At 45.3% G+C, this 12,703-nt stretch overlaps 1 protein-coding gene across 4 annotated transcripts in view; it reads left to right on the top strand.

Annotated features, from left to right (window-relative positions):
* Positions 1–12,703, top strand: part of LOC143983798 (sterol O-acyltransferase 2-like) — a 247,135-nt gene that overhangs the window by 179,686 nt on the left and 54,746 nt on the right. For all 4 annotated transcript variants that reach the window (XM_077483889.1, XM_077483888.1, XM_077483891.1 and 1 more), the window contains 2 exons: positions 2,922–3,051; positions 3,415–3,512. In XM_077483889.1, coding sequence (XP_077340015.1) covers positions 2,922–3,051; positions 3,415–3,512 — 228 coding nt within the window. The remainder of the gene's footprint in view (positions 1–2,921; positions 3,052–3,414; positions 3,513–12,703) is intronic.

The following is a 12,703-nucleotide window of genomic DNA, read 5'->3' as shown; positions in this document are numbered from 1 at the left end:
TCACACGATCGGTGTGTGAGGAGAACGAAGGAGAGATCCCTGGAAACAGCTGTAGTGTTTCTATTTATGACCGGCTGTAATTGGACACAGTCGGTCACGTGGTGAACAGCCAATTTTATTGGCTGTTGACTGTGATCGGGGACACGCGCCGCCCCCCCGCGGGCGCACGCTAAGGGGTTATCCTACTGGAGGTCATATGACTCCCAGTCAGGATAACAAAACCACCGGGAAGAACTCCTTTAAGAAGATGGTTATATTCTTTATATATTTTTTTATTTTTTATTCAATGCCTTTATTTTCTATTGTATTTTATTTTAGTCTGTTCTTTTATTTTCTATTCTATCCCCTTTTTTCTATTCTTTTATTTTGTATTCTGTTCTGTTTTACTCTACTAAAACTCTATTGTATTATTTTCTATTATATTTTATTCTCTTTGGAATTTCAAATTCGGTTTAAAAACTTTCATCTGAAACTTTTATTCGTTATTTCAGATTCATTTAAATTCGTTACTATTGTAATAATGAAAAATTTGTCCGAATTTTAATTCAGAATAAAACAAACTGGGCATCCTGTAAGCTCTGTAAATAAACCCATAGAAAGTGTTTCTAAACTGTGGGAAACCAACTTGTAGGGCCCGTTGACCAGTGAGCCATGCTGAATACACAGCTGCTGGTGTGCGCTGTGAGACAAAGGGCTGATGCACCAATCCAAGCACATTGTACTTTGCTTCCTTTTCTTTTTTCTTTTTTTTTTTTTTTACTGAATTTTATTGAACTATAATGACTGACATATCAGAGTTCTTTTCCCCGTGGCAGTTTTGTGATGCTGTGGTTTGTATTGTAACCCACTGTGCTGAAGAAAGGTACTGCATGCAGAGCCTTTTTCAGCATACTTCACAGCAATGGGGTGTAAACCGACACAATAAAAAGTAAGACATTTTGCACTGGGTGCGCTGGAAATAACTACCAGAGTAGCCCGACTGCATCTGGTATGAATGGGCTCTTTGTCATAAATTTTTAGAATAAATTATTAGTGTATAAGCAGCTAGAGGAGTCAAGGATTGCTTGTTTTATGGCCTGTACACACAATCCGAATATCGTACGACCAAACGTATGACCGTTCCGCTTAATAGTCGCAAGTAGAAATTGAATAGCTAAATAAAGTCGCGAAAATTCTCGTACGACAGAAAATAAAATCGGAAGTGATGTCATGTGTTGTAATGTATTTGTATTGAATTTTCGGACGACAACTATACTGACTAACCGAAAATTGTACGATCTGGAATCGTACGAGGAAAATATTCGTGAATGCCCGATCGAATAAGATCGGATGAGCGGTCGTGATCGGCTGTCGAAAGTAGTGTACTCACGATCCGAAAATCGTACGCTCCTTCCATGTACTATATTCAGGTCTTGTGTACTGGCCAAGTTCTTTTGATGCTTGCTAAGAATATGTTAATGCTTTAATGCCCATAGTGTGGGCACAGGTGCACTTTAACAGCCAGGTTGATGGCCATTGGGCCGCAAATACAGATTGCTTTTGACATCAGTTGATTCTGAGATGATACCCCTAACTAAAATATGGTGAAACCAATTGCCTTCAGAAGTCCCCTAATTAGCAAATAGAGGCCACCTGTGTGTAATGTATTATTACTATAAATGTAGCTGTTCTGTTGAGCCCTCTGAGGTTTGTTACAGAACCTTAGTGAACAAACAGCATCTTGAAGGCAAAGGAACACACCAGACATGTCAGGGATAAAGTTGTGGAGACGTTTAAAGCAGGGTTAGGTTATACAAAAATATCCCAAGCTTTGAACATCTCACAGAGCACTGTTCAATCCATCATTCAAAAATGGAAAGAGAATAGGACAACTGCAAACCTACCAAGACATGGCCGTCCGCCTAAACTGACAGGCTGGGCAAGGAGAGCATTAATCAGAGAGGCAGCCAAGAGTCTGTCCACAGGACAACTATTAGTCATGCACTCCACAAATCTGACCTTTATGGAAGAGTGTCAAGAGGAAAGCCATTGTTGAAAGAAAGCCAGAAGAAGTTCTACCGTATTTGCAGTCTGCGAGAAGCCATGTGGGTGAGACAGTAAACATATGGAAGAAGGTGCTCTGGTCAAAAAGCAAAACTCTTTTAGGCCAACTAAACAAACACTGCACCAGCATTTGCATCACACTGAACAGGCCATTCCCAATGTGAAACATGGTGGTGGCAGCATCATGTTGTGGAGATGCTTTTCTTCAGCAGGGAAGCTGTTGAAGAAAAGCATTGAGCTGAAAATTTCTGTTCAGATGCTCTCCATCCAATCTGACAGAGCTTGAGCTATTTTGCAAAGAAAAATGGGCAAAAATTTCACTCTCTAGCTGTACAAAGTACCCAAAAAGACTTGCAACTGTAATTACAGCGACAAACGTGGTTCTACAAAGTTTTGACTCAGGGGGCTGAAAACAATTGCACACCACACTTTTCACATATTTGTAAAGAAATTTAAAAACTATTTATCATTTTCCTTCCACCTCACAATTATGTGCCACTTTGTGTTGGTCTATCACATAAAATCCCAATAAATACATTTACGTTTCTGGTTGTAACATGACAAAATGTGGAAAATGTCAAGGGATAGGAATACTTCAAAACACTTTATTTGGCCTGGGCAATGCCGCAAAACTGATATGCCACAACCGTACGTTTTAATCAGAAGAGCCTGCAGGTTAAACACCATCTACCCAAAAACTTGAAGTTGCCAAATTTTCGAAATTTAAATTGCCATTCAGCAAAAAATGTCTCTTCCCAAGTTTCTATACCAGGACAGTATCTGGAACTGTTACAAATGTGTGTTTTATACTGTTAGGATTTTTACCTACAGTTAAGTTTTGGTATATTTATCTAATAATGTTTTTATGCCATTGACAGTTCCTAGGCTGCCTGTTTTTTGGATACTACGTCTTTGTCACCCTGTGTATTCCAGTGTTTACCAACATGAGCAAACAGCCATTCAGTGTAAAGACTTTGGTGTTATCCATCTTCCATGCTACACTACCAGGTGAGAAGAATCTTTACTCCCTTCCAATTGTTCAGTGCCTTGAATCAAGTGAATATTAGTGGGGGTGGAAACCCTTGTGACAGCCCATATGGCCATGATGTGGCCTACTGGCAAGGAATGAAGATGTCTTGCTTTATTCTGTAACTATGCCTTCTTTTTGCAATGATTTGGCAGCGCCAAGAGTACTGCCACTGAGCACACAGTGCTATCTGATTAAAAGTTGGAGGTTGGCAGAATTTTAAGTATCTCGTTCCCTTCTGTTCTGTTTTTTTCTTTCTTTTTTTTTTTTTGATCTAAATAGGTTAGATTTATCAAAATGTTTATTCTTTTCTATAATATAGTGTTGTTTTTGTGTTTTTACAGGTACCTTTGTGCTACTGCTGTCATTCTTCGCATTCTTGCACTGTTGGCTGAATGCTTTCGCGGAGATGCTCCGCTTTGCAGATCGCATGTTTTACAAGGTGACATCTCCATCATTTAGTCTGTATTCAGGTCTAAGATGTGATTTGTGCTTAATATATCTATTAAATAGTATAATGGGTACGCGTATTGACAAATGAGTTTCCTGAAAGAGTGTGGCAAACGCTTCAAACGCAGTTACAGCATTTTGCAACAGATTAGGAGTAATATCTGAATGAATATGGCCAACTTACAGTGTGGAACTTGGGGCAGTGCAAAGTTGAAAATCATACTGTATTTCTTTATTGCCTGTCCAAAAAGAAATAAATGCCATGATGTTTGTCACTCCAATGTTTAAAATGGTTTTGCTAAACCACATATCTAGGTACATGACATTACATTGTAGTGTTCCTGAACCCCAAATCTCCTAGTACAAATTTCTTAGTTACCATGATATGTATATATCCCTGACTGACAGCTGAATGAGCAGGGCAGGGGTGATTCACTAGTTGTTAGTAAGCAAGTGGATGCCAGCTTCTGGCAACCATCATCCCTGAGCTGGAACTTTCACATTTAGCCTGGGTTCACACTATAATGAACACAGACATTGCATGTGATTCGCCCCCACACTGCAGTGCCGATCGCATGCAATGTCTGTGCAATGCAAGTTCAGCCATACAGTTGTGTGGCTGAACTCACATTGGATTCGCACAAAAAAAAAAGTTGCAGGTGCCCCCCCCCCCCCCTGCACTGGAATCGGATTGCATGGATGTTCACACTTCATGGATGCTCACACCCATGTCCGAATCCACAGTTCGCACTGCGATCTGTGAACGGATCTGTGGGTGTCAATACCATTGTATTAATACCCACAGCGGTTCACAGAGGACAATGTGAACTGCCTGTGGGAGAGATGTGATGCAGGAACTGGTGCTGGAATTGTGCTGGTTCCCCCATTGCTACAGTGTGAACCCAGGCTTAGAAGTGGTAAGAATTCATGACTTCTGCACCCAAGATTCCAAGGAGTAAGAACCCTCTGTCAGTCTGCTCCTCTCACCCAAGAGCCAGTTAGAGAAGGGAACTTGGCGCCAGACTTAGGAAGGAAACAGATGTGCAGGCTAGAGTTCTGAGTCTATAGGCCTTCACCTTCCAGTGTGGCTGGAGCAGCAGCATCATCGGCCACACAGAGCGGGTTTGCTGGTCTTCATCTGCATTTACATATGGAGTTAAGCCACCGATCTATGGGGGGCGCCCCCACCGTCCGTACCCACAGCTGAAGTGCAGGATTAGTGCCAACCCACCAAACACTCTGCATCACAAAACAAAGCAAGACTCTAAACAGTTAAATAAAACCGTTTGCCATCTGGTTCTTTAGATACTACTGCACTCATGCAGCATATCACAGAGCAGTGCCACATCACCTGTTCTGGATTACCATATTAGCTCAGGTCCACTTAACCCCTCCCTGCACTTGTTGCTTGCTCTTTTCATTAATGTTAAGCTTTGTTCAAGTTCTTCCTCAAGTTCTTACCTTCTTGAACTGGGAGTATCTGGAAGGCAGTTTGCATCACCATTATTGCCTTGATTTTGAGATTTTCCCTCTCTGTTCATAGTTGTTTACCTTCCAGGAGTGCTAAACTCTTGCAGGCAGACTTAGACATAGCAAAGTCACTCCAGGGCCCCAGGCAGCATAGCTGTTTTGGAACTAAAGATCCCATGATGCTCAACTACACTACAGAGTGCATGAGCATCATGGGAAATGAAGTTCCAAAACATCTGGGGTGCCAAGGTTTGCCATCACTGCTCTAGGTGACTCTGTTAGGCTTCATGCACACGAGACGCAGATGCAAACGCTGCTGGACACATGTTGAAACCGGCGTTTAGAAACGCGCGTTTTGCCGTGATTTTTACCGCGATTTAGCGGCGTTTTACCGCGTTTGCGTCTAGAAGTGTTTAGTTAAGCTAACATCATAGACCCTCCCCAGCTCAAAAATTAACTATTTCAGCAATTTTGTGAGACCAGAGTGAGTAGCAGCAGCTGTGAGAGCTGCAGTGTACTTGTATTTAGCGTGTCACTTGCCACGGCACCTGCCACAAGTTGTGGATTGTCCACTTGCCACGTGACTTGCCACATCACCTGCCATGTCACTTGCCATGTCATCTGCCACAAGTTGTGGATTGTCCAACTGCCACGTCACCTGCCACAAGTTGTGGATTGTCCACTTGCCACGTGACTTGCCACATCACCTGCCACGTCTCTTGCCACGTCACCTGCCACAAGTTTTGGATTGTCCACTTGCCACGTCACTTGCCACGTCACTTGCCACAAGTTGGGGATTGTCCACTTGCCACATCACCTGCCACAAGTTGTGGATTGTCCACTTGCCACGTCACTTGCCACATCACCTGCCACGTCACTTGCCACGAGATGTGGATTTTCCACTTTCCACGTCATCTGCCATGCCACCTGCCACAAGCTGTGGATTGTCCACTTGCCATGTCACCAGCCACATCACCTGCCACAAGTTGTGGATTGTCCACTTGCCACGTGACTTGCCACATCACCTGCCACGTCACTTGCCACATCACCTGCCACAAGTTGTGGATTGTCTACTTGCCACGTCACTTGCCACATCACCTGCCACGTCACTTGCCACGTCACCTGCCACAAGTTGTGGATTGTCCACTTGCCACGTGACTTGCCACATCACCTGCCACGTCACTTGCCACGTCACCTGCCATAAGTTTTGGATTGTCCACTTGCCACGTCACTTGCCACGTCACTTGCCACAAGTTGGGGATTGTCCACTTGCCACATCACCTGCCACAAGTTGTGGATTGTCCACTTGCCACGTCACTTGCCACATCACCTGCCACGTCACTTGCCACGAGATGTGGATTGTCCACTTTCCACGTCATCTGCCATGCCACCTGCCACAAGCTGTGGATTGTCCACTTGCCACGTCACCAGCCACATCACCTGCCACAAGTTGTGGATTGTCCACTTGCCACGTGACTTGCCACATCACCTGCCACGTCACTTGCCACATCACCTGCCACACGTTGTGGATTGTCTACTTGCCACGTCACTTGCCACATCACCTGCCACGTCACTTGCCACGTCACCTGCCACAAGTTGTGGATTGTCCACTTGCCACGTCACCTGCCACAAGTTGTGGATTGTCCACTTGCCACGTCACTTGCCACGTCACCTGCCACAAGTTGGGGATTGTCCACATCACCTGCCACGTCACTTGCCACATCACCTGCCACAAGTTGTGGATTTTCCACTTGCCACGTCACTTGCCACATCACCTGCCACGTCACTTGCCACAAGATGTGGATTGTCCACTTTCCATGTCACCTGCCATGCCACCTGCCACAAGTTGTGGATTGTCCACTTGCCACGTCACCAGCCACATCACCTGCCACAAGTTGTGGATTGTCCACTTGCCACGTGACTTGCCACATCACCTGCCACGTCACTTGCCACATCACCTGCCACAAGTTGTGGATTGTCTACTTGCCACGTCACTTGCCACATCACCTGCCACGTCACTTGCCACGTCACCTGCCACAAGTTTTGGATTGTCCACTTGCCACGTCACTTGCCACGTCACTTGCCACAAGTTGGGGATTGTCCACTTGCCACATCACCTGCCACAAGTTGTGGATTGTCCACTTGCCACGTCACTTGCCACATCACCTGCCACGTCACTTGCCACGAGATGTGGATTGTCCACTTTCCACGTCACCTGCCACAAGTTTTGGATTGTCCACTTGCCACGTCACCAGCCACATCACCTGCCACAAGTTGTGGATTGTCCACTTGCCACGTGACTTGCCACATCACCTGCCACGTCACTTGCCACATCACCTGCCACAAGTTGTGGATTGTCTACTTGCCACGTCACTTGCCACATCACCTGCCACGTCACTTGCCACAAGTTGTGGATTGTCCACTTGCCACGTGACTTGCCACATCACCTGCCACGTCACTTGCCACGTCACCTGCCACAAGTTTTGGATTGTCCACTTGCCACGTCACTTGCCACGTCACTTGCCACAAGTTGGGGATTGTCCACTTGCCACATCACCTGCCACAAGCTGTGGATTGTCCACTTGCCACGTCACCTGTCACGTCACTTGCCACGTCACCTGCCACAAGTTTTGGATTGTCCACTTGCCACGTCACTTGCTACGTCAGCTGCCACCTCACTTGCCACAAGATGTGAATTGTCCACTTGTCACATCACCTGCCACATCACTTGCCACATCACCTGCCACGTCACCTGCCACAAGTTGTGGATTGTCCACTTGCCACGTCACTTGCCACATCACCTGCCACGAGATGTGGATTGTCCACTTGCCACGTCACTTGCCACGTCACCTGCCACGTCACTTGCCACGTCACCTGCCACAAGTTTTGGATTGTCCACTTGCCACGTCACTTGCCACGTCAGCTGCCACGTCACTTGCCACAAGATGTGGATTGTCCACTTGTCACATCACCTGCCACATCACTTGCCACATCACCTGCCACGTCACCTGCCACAAGTTGTGGATTGTCCACTTGCCACGTCCCTTGCCACGTCCCCTGCCACGTCACCTGCCACAAGTGGATTGTCCACTTGCCACATCACTTGCCACATCACCTGCCACAAGTTGTGGATTGTCCACTTGCCACGTCCCTTGCCACGTCCCCTGCCACGTCACCTGCCACAAGTGGATTGTCCACTTGCCACATCACTTGCCACATCACCTGCCACAAGTTGTGGATTGTCCACTTGCCACGTCACCTGACACAAGTTGTGGATTGTCCACTCGCCACGTCACTTGCCACATCCCCTGCCACAAGTGGATTGTCCACTTGCCACGTCACTTGCCACGTCCCCTGCCACAAGTGGATTGTCCACTTGCCACGTCACCTGCCACAAGTTATGGATTGTCCACTTGCCACGTCACATGCCAGTCACCTGCCACAAGTTGTTGATTTTCCACTTGCCACGTCACCTGCCAGGTCACTTGCCGCGTCACCTGCCAGGTCACTTGCCACGTCACCTGCCACAAGTTGTGGATTGTCCACTTTCCACGTCACTTGCCACTTCACCTGCCACGTCACTTGCCACAAGTTGTGGATTGTCCACTTGCCACATCACTTGCCACCTGCCATGTCACTTGCCACAAGTTGTGGATTGTCCACTTGCCACGTCACTTGCCACCTGCCATGTCACTTGCCACAAGTTGTGGATTGTCCACTTGCAATTGCAATTGTTTAAAATATTTTTCTAATGGTTTTTCATCATTTGCAATCATTTTTGAGATTTTTAATGTAAAAAAAAAGGTCACCTTTAAAAACGCATATAAACGCAAACGCGGCTAAACGCGGTAGCGGCGTTTTGCCGCGTTTTACCGCGTTTTGCCGCGTTTTGCATCTGAAACGTGGAAATTTTTGTTTCTGAACGCATTTTTTTGCTTCTGGAAAAACGAGACTAAACGCAACTGCATAAAAACGGAAAAAAACGAGACTGTGTGCATGGACACATAGGATAACATTGAATGAGTTCAGGGGCAGTTGAAAAAACTGTCCAACTGCATCTGAACGCGCGTTTAACTGCGTCTCGTGTGCATGAGGCCTTACAGTTTAAGCTGATTGACAAAACCTGGGCACAGTTACCGATAATTATCCTGTATTTTAAGTGTTCTTCATTTCAACACTTATGTCTGTCTATTTTTACCTACGTTATTTTATGAATATATTTAGTTTGTTTTACTAAATGGTCTGGTGCCTGAGTTCTTTAAAACAGGATTATAGCTGGGTACTTATGCCACTGTCAGTGATTTCTCTGTGAAATTGTGTGTTGGAGTACTCAGATTAGTGTGTAAGAGGGACTGGGAAGTTCGAGGCCAGCAACAGAGGACCTATCTTAACTAGCCACTCTAGTTAAATTTTCTAACCTTTTGAGGTTTATTTTTGTGGCTGATTATTGTCATATTGAAAAGTGTAGTTAACCACTTGTGGACCGCCTCACGGGGATTTACGTCCTTTTTTTGAAGAGGGATATCTCGGTAACGGCAGCAGCTGCTGCCACAACCGAGATATCCATCTCTTCAGGCGGCGGTCGGCTGTACGATAACGGTGGTCTCTGCGGCGGATTCGCCGCGAGATCACCGCTATCGGCGGCGGGAGAGGTGCCACCCCCCCTCCCGCCGCCCTCCCGCACCTTTCGCTGCTTACCGGAGCCGTCGGTAGCGGTGGAGGCGATCGGGTCCTCTTCCTAGCTGGGCATAGAGACAAGTGAGGCTAAGATGGCCCCCACTCGTCTCTATACCATAGGAGGGCGGAAGCGACGTCAAAACGTCACTTCCGCCCATACCTCTTAAAGGTATTTTTTTTTTTAAGGCTGGGTTCACACTGCTGCGGGGGGAGATCCGGATGTGATTCGCACCGCGAATCACATCCGATCTCCGTAGCGATGCGAGTTCAGCCATACAGATAGTATGGCTGAATTCGCAGCGCTCCCGCAGCAAACTCGCACGGGACCCTTTTTTTGGTCCGCAACAGAATCGGATCGCATGGGGGTTCACACCATGCGATCCGATTCCTGTGCGAGTCGGCAGATCGCACTGCGATATGCGGACCGATCTGGGGGTGTCATTAACATAACATTGACACTCCCAGCCGTCCGCATAGGGCAGTGTGAACTGCCGGCGGGAGGTGTGCGATGCGGGAAAACGCAGCGGTGTGAACCCGGCCTAAATGTCAGATTTGAGGACTTTTTGACCCCAGATCTCATATTTAAGAGGACCTGTCATGCTTTTTTCTATTACAAGGGATGTTTACATTCCTTGTAATAGGAATAAAAGTGATCCATTTTTTTTTTAAAACAGTGTAAAAATAAATAAAATCAATTAAAATAAATAAGAAAAAAAAATTTTTTTTTTTTAAAACATCCCGTCACGACGAGCTTGCGCACAGAAGCGGGCGCATACGTGAGTAGCGCTCGCATATAAAAACGGTGCTCAAACCACACATGTGAGGTATCGCCGCGATCGGTAGAGCGAGAGCAATAATTCTAACCCTAGACCTCCTCTGTAACGCAAAAAATGCAACCTGTAGAATTTTTTAAATGTCGCTTATGGAGATTTTTGAGGCTAAAAGTTTGACGCCATTCCACGAGCGGGCGCAATTTTGAAGCGTGACATATTGGGTATCAATTTACTTGGCGTACCATTATCTTTCACAATATAAAAAAAATTGGGCTAATTTTACTGTTGTCTTATTTTTTTATTCAAAAAAGTGCATTTTTTCAAAAAAAAGTGCGCTTGTAAGACCGCTGCGCAAATACGGTGTAAAAAAAAGTATTTCAATGACCGCCATTTTATTCTCTAGGGTGTTAGAAAAAAAACAATATAAAATGTTTGGGAGTTCTAAGTAATTTTCTAGCAAAAAAAACAGTTTTAAACATGAAAAAGTCTGAAAAAGAGGTCTGGTCCTTAAGTGGTTAAGGTTTCATGGTGGTCGCAATGTGAAAGGGATGTTATTTTTTTATTTTTTTCAAGATTTTAGATAATTTAAACTCTAGGTACAAAAATGTAACTTGCATATATACCACAATAGTTTCAAAGGATATAAATTCACTTTTTGTGCACTAAATGCTTTTGCAAACCCATTTCTTCCTTTGGGAAAGTGGTGGTGACCTCTTCAGTGTGCTGTACGGTGCCTATGCAAAAAGCAGAGCTGTTGAAATGACCCAGCAACTACAGTGGACGGTCACCCAGAGACTGCAGAAACTAGAAGGGGGTACATATAGACCAGTCACCCCACACAATAGGAAAGTGCAGAATTGGCTAGTCTTAATTACAAGAAGTAGGAACTGTTTCATGATAAATTACTGCAAATATCTGGAAAAAATACACAGACCAAATTCAGCTTAGAATAAATATGTCTCTTGTATTTTAGCCTGGATTTCATTTTAAGCACTGTGGTTTTATGGCTCAGCCGCACAGTACTGATTACCATCTCTCCATCTCCAACCTACGCAGTCGACAATTATTCCATAGCATCACGTCGGTGCACCTCACAAGAGAATGATCTAAGAAACTAAAGCTGGCCATACATGGAGTGAATTTTGGTAGTTTTCTGAGGAACTGGCCAGGATTTTGTTCAGTGGTATCCTATCTGTTATCGCCAACCCAACAACCCTTGACTTAAAAAATTAAGCAGCAAGGCAGAAAATTGTTGTGCAATCAGATGCAGCTGCTGTTTGGGTATCTTGACAGCACTGTTTAGGCTGGATGGAGGAATCTGTTAGATTTATATTGCACATCCCACAGTGTATGGCCAGCTTCAGGCCCCATTCCCACTTGCAAATGGGGCTATAATCCATTAGATGAAGGAGACCCAGTGGGGTTTCCATTGGTGAGCTGCATTGAAAACAATAGGAGGCTGACAGCTCCTTCAGCTCTTTGCAGCTTCTTGCATGTATTTGCTCAAGCAGTGATTTTCTGTAAATGATCGGCCCTGGACTCAGACAGTCAAGTTGCTAATGGACTTATGCGCAAGTGTGATTGGGGCCTAAGATAGATCAGTTATGTTGTTAAAAGAAGTGTTTGTGAATTACAAGGATGGCTGAGCAGAATTATAAATTATTTGGTAAAATGATTAACCTATATAAATTTTCTTTTACAAAAGGTTTTATTATGGCATAGCAGAAAAAAAAAAAAACAGATACTACATGCATCCAAAGAAAAGCAAGAACATGCGCAAGTAGTATTTAGACAACGGAATAAAAGGAGGTACATATTGGGTTGACAAAATTCCAAATATAGTGCAAAATATATAAACAATGGTTGCTTATGTAAGTCATGTAGGAAGGTGGGGCGTAGGCCCATCTGAATTTGTGGCAGCAGCCTCGCAGATATAAACCAGCCCCTGGTCCTCCCTGGCTGTCGGCTTTCCTTCTGTGTTAGGGGCATTTCTTTGGTGGTTAGGGGGCATTTTGTATCAGACACTCGTACGTGTCATTTCCGGTGTGACGGCTGACGTCATTTCCGGTGTCACTTCGAGGAATCGTATGGCTGCTGAGGGGTTCTCCATTTCTCCCTGCTTCTGTGCTGGCTCAGTTATCGATGGGGGGGGGGGGGGATTTTTCACTGTTGGCGGGAGGCGCTCATTCCTGTTCTGTGTCTTGTATGTTGTTCTAGTGAAAGGGGGGGGTGGGGGTGCTCAGAAGGGAGGGGGGGGGGACAT

The sequence above is a fragment of the Lithobates pipiens genome, unplaced genomic scaffold, assembly GCF_037356315.1.
Source record: "Lithobates pipiens isolate NorthernLeopardFrog02 unplaced genomic scaffold, aLitPip1_a1.2 Scaffold_16, whole genome shotgun sequence".
NCBI classification, from domain to species: Eukaryota; Metazoa; Chordata; class Amphibia; order Anura; family Ranidae; genus Lithobates; species Lithobates pipiens.
This window is presented reverse-complemented; position numbering and strand designations above follow the sequence as displayed.